General features: G+C 35.8%; 1 protein-coding gene across 1 annotated transcript; it reads right to left on the minus strand.

Annotated features, from left to right (window-relative positions):
* Window positions 1-511: 511 nt before the first annotated feature.
* On the minus strand, window positions 512-1878 carry LOC103982886 (LOB domain-containing protein 16). Its single transcript, XM_009399991.3, has 2 exons — window positions 1373-1878; window positions 512-1092 (listed from the first exon to the last, which is right to left on the minus strand). The coding sequence occupies exons 1-2, from the start codon at window positions 1652-1654 to the stop codon at window positions 769-771; spliced, it is 606 nt and encodes a 201-aa protein (XP_009398266.2). The 5' UTR covers window positions 1655-1878; the 3' UTR covers window positions 512-768.
* Window positions 1879-8357: the final 6479 nt, after the last annotated feature.

The following is an 8357-nucleotide window of genomic DNA, read 5'->3' on the forward strand; positions in this document are numbered from 1 at the left end:
AAAATATTAGGTTTTATTATGTTGGATCCAAAGAAGAAGTAACTTTTTCTTTTTTCTTTGCTTGTTGTGTGTCGTAAAATTGTGTTATTTTATGTGAATTATAGTCCATTTTTCTCCAAGGAACGTTTGCCCAATCTATCCAAGTTAGTGTTGATGACACTGGCAACATTATGAGAACTCTCGATACAGGTTTTACTTTGGAGCTTATCGGCTCATGTTGAACACATCTTTCCATGCAAGTATTGGAACCGATTAGGTCACATAGCATATGTTTTTGTAGGCAAAGATTTTGATCATGTTAATCCTAAAGTCAAAACTCTATATATAGAAGCACAAGACTCGATAGCCAAGGTGTACAGTGAAATGCAATCTTTATTGGATCCTCGATCCAAGAAAGTTATGTAGATGAAAACTTTCTCATTCCATATCATATATAGGTTTCTTCTTCTTCTTCTTCTTCTTCCTATTGCACCACCCATTTCTCATTTGCAAGTTCGAAGCACACAACATACAATTCAAGTGTTTTCATATTCACCTCTCGAGCAACAAGTCTTGTCGACAAGTTCTTACCTCAAAGATCAATAGTTAGCTTCGGTTGTTGCCTTCGAAACTTATGACTGCTTCATTAGCATATAAACATACCAACCGAAGGAATCTAATTAAGCTTCATATCAAGAATTTAGAGATGAAACATCTTCTGAACATAGTCATCCGTCCCCTTTTGTTTCTTCGATAGCTCGACTAAATCATAAATAATTGGTATCAACATCACAAGTTGCCTGCCATTCTGAAAGCCAAATCTTGAAGCTCCCCCACTTCGGCATGTGTCGCCCACATCTTGCTGCTACTGCCACCTACGGAGAGATCCTCCTTGAAGACAGCATCATGCTTCGGTAAAAGTCTAGTAGAATCTTGATTGATGAAGTTACGGGAACTCTGAGAAGAAGACATGGATTCCCAAGAAGAATATGGTTGGAGAAAAGGGTTGCCGTCATCATTTCCTTGCCATTGGCTCCCTGAAGGCTGTGAAGTAACCAAGCGTTGGGCTATCTGCGCCTTGACAAGCATCAGCTGCAGCTGCAAGGTAGCAACCTATGCACACACATCACGAGAACAAGAAACATTAGCACAAATCATCAACATCCATAACACGAATTGGAGTAGATAGATATTGTTTTCGACAGTGTTTCTTGTTCCCTGAACAAGAAACTGGGGGAGGATCTCATCCGAAGTTGTCGAATGATGTTCTCCAATTCAGATCATGCAAAGAATTCGATCTCGGGAAATAATTGTTCTGTAGCAATGGGAGATATGACATGATGCGGCCTGGTTCGTTCGTGCATGCATGCATGAGTCTGAGGGCTGCAGCTACCTGTTGTTGCAGGGCGAAGATGTGGCCTACGCAGCCGTACACAGGATCCCTGAGTCTGGCCTGAGCCTCGTAAGCGATGGCCACGGCCGCCTCGCACCGGTCGGCCTGCGGCACGTGAAGCAGCAGCTTGGCCGCGTTGCTGGCGCCGAACACCTTGTGGATGGCGGCAAACCGCACCGCCCCCTGCTCCGAGCTGAAGTAGGGCGCGAACACGCAGTCGCTCGCGCACTTCCGACGCAGGAACTTGCACGCGCCGCACGGAGAGCCGGTGCCGGAAGCCATACCCAGCAGTCTAGCTAGCGCACAGTCACGGAGAGAGAGAGCGCGAAGGATTTGTAGGAGCGGAAGAGAGAGAGAGAGAGAGAGAGAGAGAGGAGCGGCAGAGGGAGACACGGGAAAGGAGGGGTGTAGGGTTCAAAGCAGACAGGAATTAATGGTGTGTCGGAGAAGGGTGGCCGATTGAGGATGTCTTGCCAAGAAGATATTGCGTAGAAGCGTGGCTAAGATGGGTGAACCCAGAAAAACCAGAAAACCTTTTTGGCTAAGTTGATATGCATTGATAGACATCTAAAGATCATATGTGTTTGTTCTATCCGTGCCAAAGAAAAAAGAACATACATGTGAAATTACTTTATAGAGATATTCTTATATCATCGATTTAATGAGCGAATATGTCATTTAGATATTCAACTAATATGACACGCCCAATATGTTTTGTATCATGAAGTGATTGATATATCTATTAAATATTGACTACATTTGAGTCCATTGGTTGATAAAAATAATGATCATATTAATTTTATTCATCATATGAATAATAATAAGTTTTATTTTTTAAACAGATATATCAATACTATAGCATATTTAACTGGATATTTATAATATACGTACGGGGAATATCAACTAATAATTATTTAAATTAAGAAAAAAAATATATAAATAATGAAAATTATAACTCCTTTTGTCCGCCTAGCGTCGCACATGGAGACTACTTATTGGCACCTATTGGTGAAAGGGCTGAGATATTTCACTAACTCCATCATACAAGGAAAGGAAGATGAATAATTAGTACAAATTACTAAATGAGTGAGTTAAATCCATGTAAATAATTACATGATAATTAATTATTCCCCATAAATATTTATTGTATAAACATAGATATGTTATAACATAATTTAATTGTCCAACATATCAAGGGTTCAAAATCAATTCGAGTTTAACGTATAAGATTATCGTAAGTTTTATATCAGTGCATAAGAGAGCGTTCGATGAAAAATCTTATAAATAGTTTTGATGGTGTGTCCAACAAAGATTCCGCTTCGATGTTAAAATCAGTAGTAGAGTAGTTGATGAATTTAGGGTGTGTACTCAAATTATTAGAAAGAGAATGAGTGTACTTGATACTTTTGTATATAAGATTTAGGTAATCGTTAAAGTGATGAATTAATCCATGAGGTAATTATGTAAAATCATATCGTAAAGATGATCATCCAACCATCAAGCTTTACAATTAGTTGGCTCGACTCATGTTAATGAGATGAGAAAGCTTCTGTGTGAAGATAATTGAGTATTCAAGATAACACCAATTAAGCTTCAATTCAACATTAGATGACGAGTATTCAAAGTGTGTTTCAGAGTCATTAGGCAGAGGTATTAAATAGATTCCTCGTGACATTACAAAATATGTGAAAGTAAAAAAATGCGAAAAAAAAGGCTTTCCTTAATGCAAAAACCGCAGGCCAAGATATACAATATGATACATGAAATAAAGATATTCAGCTGAAAAGTAACAATAAATCACTAATATGATATCTAAGATAATATTTAAGAAATGAAAGAAAAATGAAGAAAATTGAGTATACAATATTTTTCTCATGATTTATCAAATGGAAGGAAGAATAAAAGAGGCGTGGAACGCTTTCCTTTATTCTCAAATATATGTGCTCATAAAATTTCTATCTCCATTATAATTAAACCCAATACTTAACTCCCATAACTAGTAAAAATTAAAACTCCAAAGTTTAATTACAATCTACACATAGAACACTAGAAATGGTCATAACATAAGTCATTAACCGCTAATCTAATATGATGCCAAGGGCATGATTATTATCAAATTCATTTCGTGACAAGGGAAAAATAGATTTCATAAATTTATTATCAAATTCAAATACACACACTCAATGATTTCATATTCATTCCTCAATTTGAGTAGAACACATATGTGAATTTATCCTTGAAAAATAGATATTTAAATATATGACCTTATGGTTAATTTGTCAATTTTACAATTAATGATTGTTAATCTAAGCTTCTCAAATAAATGTTAATATGAAAAAGGTACATTTGGATAATCTTAAATATTAATATTTGAAGGGATAAATATGTCATATTATTAATCAGAGCAAATGTGCACTTTCAAACTTTACAATGATAAAATATGCAAACTGTTGATAATAACCCAAGTAATAATTGTAGCTAATTTAGAAAGAAAAAAAAAGTGTTTTTTAAATTATATTTTGGATTTTTTCAATCGGTACCTCTATTTTATTTGTTTTTTATCAAACAGTACCTCTAATCTTAGAAATACCCAAAATACTCCTAAAAATATTTTCTACCGATTACAGTGTTTTAATATCCGGTAGTGTTTTGACCATCATAATAAAAATATAATAAAATCCACTAAAAAATATTATAAATGAATCAAAAGAAATCAAAGCACACTAGATTCCATTTGATATCACGATTCAAATAAGTATTTATAATAATTTAGAAATAACATCACCCAAATAAAAATTAAAAATTAATTTATTATAATATTTTGATCATCATAATAAAAATCTACTCAAAAATACTGTAAATGATCTAAATGGACTACTGACCTCAACCAAATAAACTACAAGCCTAAAAATATAATATTATAATGATCTTAGAGTAATGATAGCAATAAAAATACTATAAATGTTATTAAAATATTGTAAACTAGCCAAATAAAATAAGGTCTTTTTCTTTTATAAAATTCTTTGTAGGATCCTTATGAACATGAATCTAAAATAAAAAAAATTAAATACTTAAATGATATATTATAATTGTATAAATATGTTGGTAACACATCACCTATTAACAATCATTGGAGTAAAATGAATACATCCATTCAACGGTCTAATTCTATTGAATGAATATAATCAAGTATTATTGTTACTATATCATCAAGAACATGTGATGACTAATTTAATACAACATACATCGAAAACTAATATAAGAACATCTTCTGGTCTCATATTTTTCGAGAATCAGAAAATCCTTTTCAAGTTTGAATTTGTTCCTTTGAAATCTAAGCTATATATATATATATATATATATATATATATATATATATATATATATATATATATATATATATATATATATATATATATATATATAGAGAGAGAGAGAGAGAGAGAGAGAGAGAGAGAGAGAGAGAGAGAGAGAGAGAGAGAGTAAAGGCACTTTTTGTACCACATCGGATGGAAAGTACATGGATCATTTGAAATCTATTAGATCCATTATATTAAAAAATAGCCTTCTACTTTCGGAGGTGATCAGAAAGAGCCCTCGACTTGGAATTTAATCTAAACAACGCTGGTTTTATTGGAATCTCATGTTTGTATTTATCCCTTGAGTGGTCCACATCAAAACAATTAGAGAAAGAGAAAGTGCAATATTTTAAGAACTTTCGAGCTGAGGGACACCCTGTCATAATTTTTTAAAATTTGAGGTTTGCTTCAATTGTTTCCAAAAGTTAAAATATATTTTCCTATTGTTTGCAACTTGATGTCGTGGATCGAGAGTCGGTATAGCTTGGTCCTATCTTAAAGACGGGAGGTCGTTCAGGTGGCTTCTCGGAGGAAAGACAAAGTGGTGAGAGTGAAGCAAGGGTTAGAGAGAATGATTTACGAGATTGTCGCTGAGCCCTCTATATCATTATGAGGTGGAGTCAAAAGAAGTTTAATCTTCGTTGGGATCCTGCACAACAAGTTGGTGTTGGAGGGATTCCCAACTCGATCTCTTTGATGCTTAAGTTAGTAGCTAAAGGAAATATTCCATTCTCTTTAGGATTGAGGATCAACCTTTATACCTACGGAGCCGTCAAGAGGGGGCTATAGCTGGTGAGGATCAATCGTATCTCTCTGCGACGCGATCATGTGAGCGACTGAATCGTACACCCCTTGTGATGCGGGTCGACTTGTCTGGGCTCCTATAGCGCAACGTCGATTCATGCAATCCCATGTGGCATGAATCTAGTGAGGGATGATCGAGGGAGCATCGCCCCTTATTTCAGCCCTTTTTTGCATTAAACGGATACTGAGCTATCTTCCACATTAGCTCAACTGGTAAACTATGACAGGTGCTGAATATTCTCTATCACCTATAAATCATCCCAGCTGTTGTGCTTGCAAGTATTTAGGAAAAATGCAATCCCACATAAAGACAAAGGTCTTTCCTTTTGTTTACTGTCAGTGGATGGACCGTTTATTTTTATGTCTAGTTTTAAAGTCCAAGTTTCCACACAATATAGTTTTACTATTATTTATAACAATAAAAGCCATATATACATACTTTAAAAGAAAAAAATTAAAATTTTGAGTCTCATCTGTGTGCTAGTGTATGTTGTCTATGTTCTTAGTATAACATATATTATAAAAGGTTAACAAAAAAAAAAGGCTAATTATATATTGTCCCCATAGTTAGTTATTTTAGCGTTTCGATCTTTACATCTTAAAAAGTTATATTGATATCCCTATAGTTATAAAAGTAAAATATCTAGGTCCATTTATCCTAACGACGTTAATTTTATTGATAGAAACATAAAAAAAAAAGAAAAAAAATAATAATTTTAATATTTGGTGGCGGACAACATTGATGGTGGCAGATGGCGATGTCGTTGGCGTTGATATCGACATAGTTGCTTGGCCACCTCTAACAACAATAAGGTTCGCTCTCACCACGACACTATCCGCCCTCATAAGGAGCATGTCATCGACCTCATCATCGCCCGTCTTATGTCACTCTACATTTGCGTTGATGTTGATGCAGTTATCGAGCATCTACGACGAAGATGGTGGCCTTCTCACCATTGACTTATTAGGTGGATCCCAACCATTACTTAAAGTTGAGGTCGTCGTAGCTCCTATCACTCCCCTCGTTGTTAGGTTAGTCCCGACACCATCTTTCGCTACTTTATATCTATGTCGGTACTGACACATATGTGTTAGATGTTGTCTGGGTTGGATAGACAATCAAGGAAACATAATGACTCGGTCCGATAGAGGTGGACTATGGCATCCACGACGGAGTATGTTGCATTACAAGAGCCAAAACTGATCGATGATGGACATTGCCCTTTATGGTGTGATGTTAGGCACTAACCAAAGCTCGTCCATATCATTATCATCGTGCGAGAGGCCATTGGAGTAGAGGGCAAGTGGGGCTGCGAACGAGTCGAGGGAGGTGATAGAGGGCTTCTTGCACATGGTGGAGGGTTCTGAGTGAGCGGATCCGGGGGAGGGGGAGGGGGCGGGCAAAGGTGCACTTAACTACGGTGGGGTGAGAGAGGGATTTGGGGATTCCACAGTACTACTCATAAGAAAATGGGATGACAGAGGAGCAGGAAGATGGGGAGCAGCCACCACCATGTACGTCAACACCGATGTAGTTTTTAAGCGACAATTGCATCAACATTGATGTAGATACAAAGTGGCATGGGGTAAACAACGATGAGGTCAACGACACACTCCTCGTAGAGGCGGGTGGGGTCATTGTGAGAGCGAACTTTATCGTCATTAGAGGTGGCCAGACAACTATGTTGGCATCGACGCTAATGGCATCGCCATCCAACATCGAACACTAAAATTATCCTTTTATCTTTTATTTTGATATTTTCGTCGGTAAATGAACGTAGATGTTTCACTTTAGTAACTATAGGGATGCCAATATAATTTTTTAAAGTGTAGGGACCGAAGCGCGAACGATAGCTAACTACAAGAGATAATATGTAATTAGCTCTAAAAAAATAAGGAGCTTAACGTTAGTCACATGATTTTTTAATTAATTATTAATTTTATTTCATAGCCAAAATATTTAGTCTTTGGATATAAATCCAAAGGTAGACCATCCTTAAGATACATTTGTTCCTTATTTATTTTAATTAATTTATATATAATCCTAAGATAAATCTTATTTTTACTAGGGTCAAATGGAACAATTTGGGTGAGCGGGCCTATTTGAGCTATTATATTTATTTATTTATTTTGCTACTATATTTAATTCAAGACACAAGTAAACCATTTAGGATTTACCGCCTCATCTTCCACCAATGATTCATCGTGCTACGTGCTTCAATGCTCCACCACGAATTCATGGGGAACACACGTGTGGAACTTTTAACACTAACTTAATTTAATGGACTCTCGATTGCTACCCATCACCCAATCCATTTATTTTTTGTTTCCATGAAAAGCCTCTGATCCATCAAGGATTAGGAGTAATATTTGAAAAAGTTCCTTTCCACTGTTCAAATTTATTTCTATTAAAATATGTATTAGTATAAGAGAATCATAATTGATGCAATTTTAGAAAGTCCTGATCCCATATTATTTTTTAAAGTACTCAAAAATAATATTTTCAATATGACACTTTAATAAATATTTTAATATTTTTTTGAAAAATAAATCTCTAGCTGATAATAAATTAGCTGACAGTGTGTAATACATACATTTCATGTGGCAGCATTGGTTGAGGCGTCGCGTGACTCGTGGTAGGTAGCACCAATTATCTCCAATTTAAAGATACTATTTTCCTTATTTTAGACCAATCTGTAGGACGTGGCGTACATCCGAAGGGCAAGAAGGGCGTTGCACGCATCTTAACGTCACGCAGCGATTGTCGTAACTTGATACATTGCGTGAGTCGCTGGCGGCAGCGGCAATTCTTTCTAATTTAA

The sequence above is a fragment of the Musa acuminata genome, chromosome BXJ1-4, assembly GCF_036884655.1.
Source record: "Musa acuminata AAA Group cultivar baxijiao chromosome BXJ1-4, Cavendish_Baxijiao_AAA, whole genome shotgun sequence".
Classification (NCBI taxonomy): domain Eukaryota; kingdom Viridiplantae; phylum Streptophyta; class Magnoliopsida; order Zingiberales; family Musaceae; genus Musa; species Musa acuminata.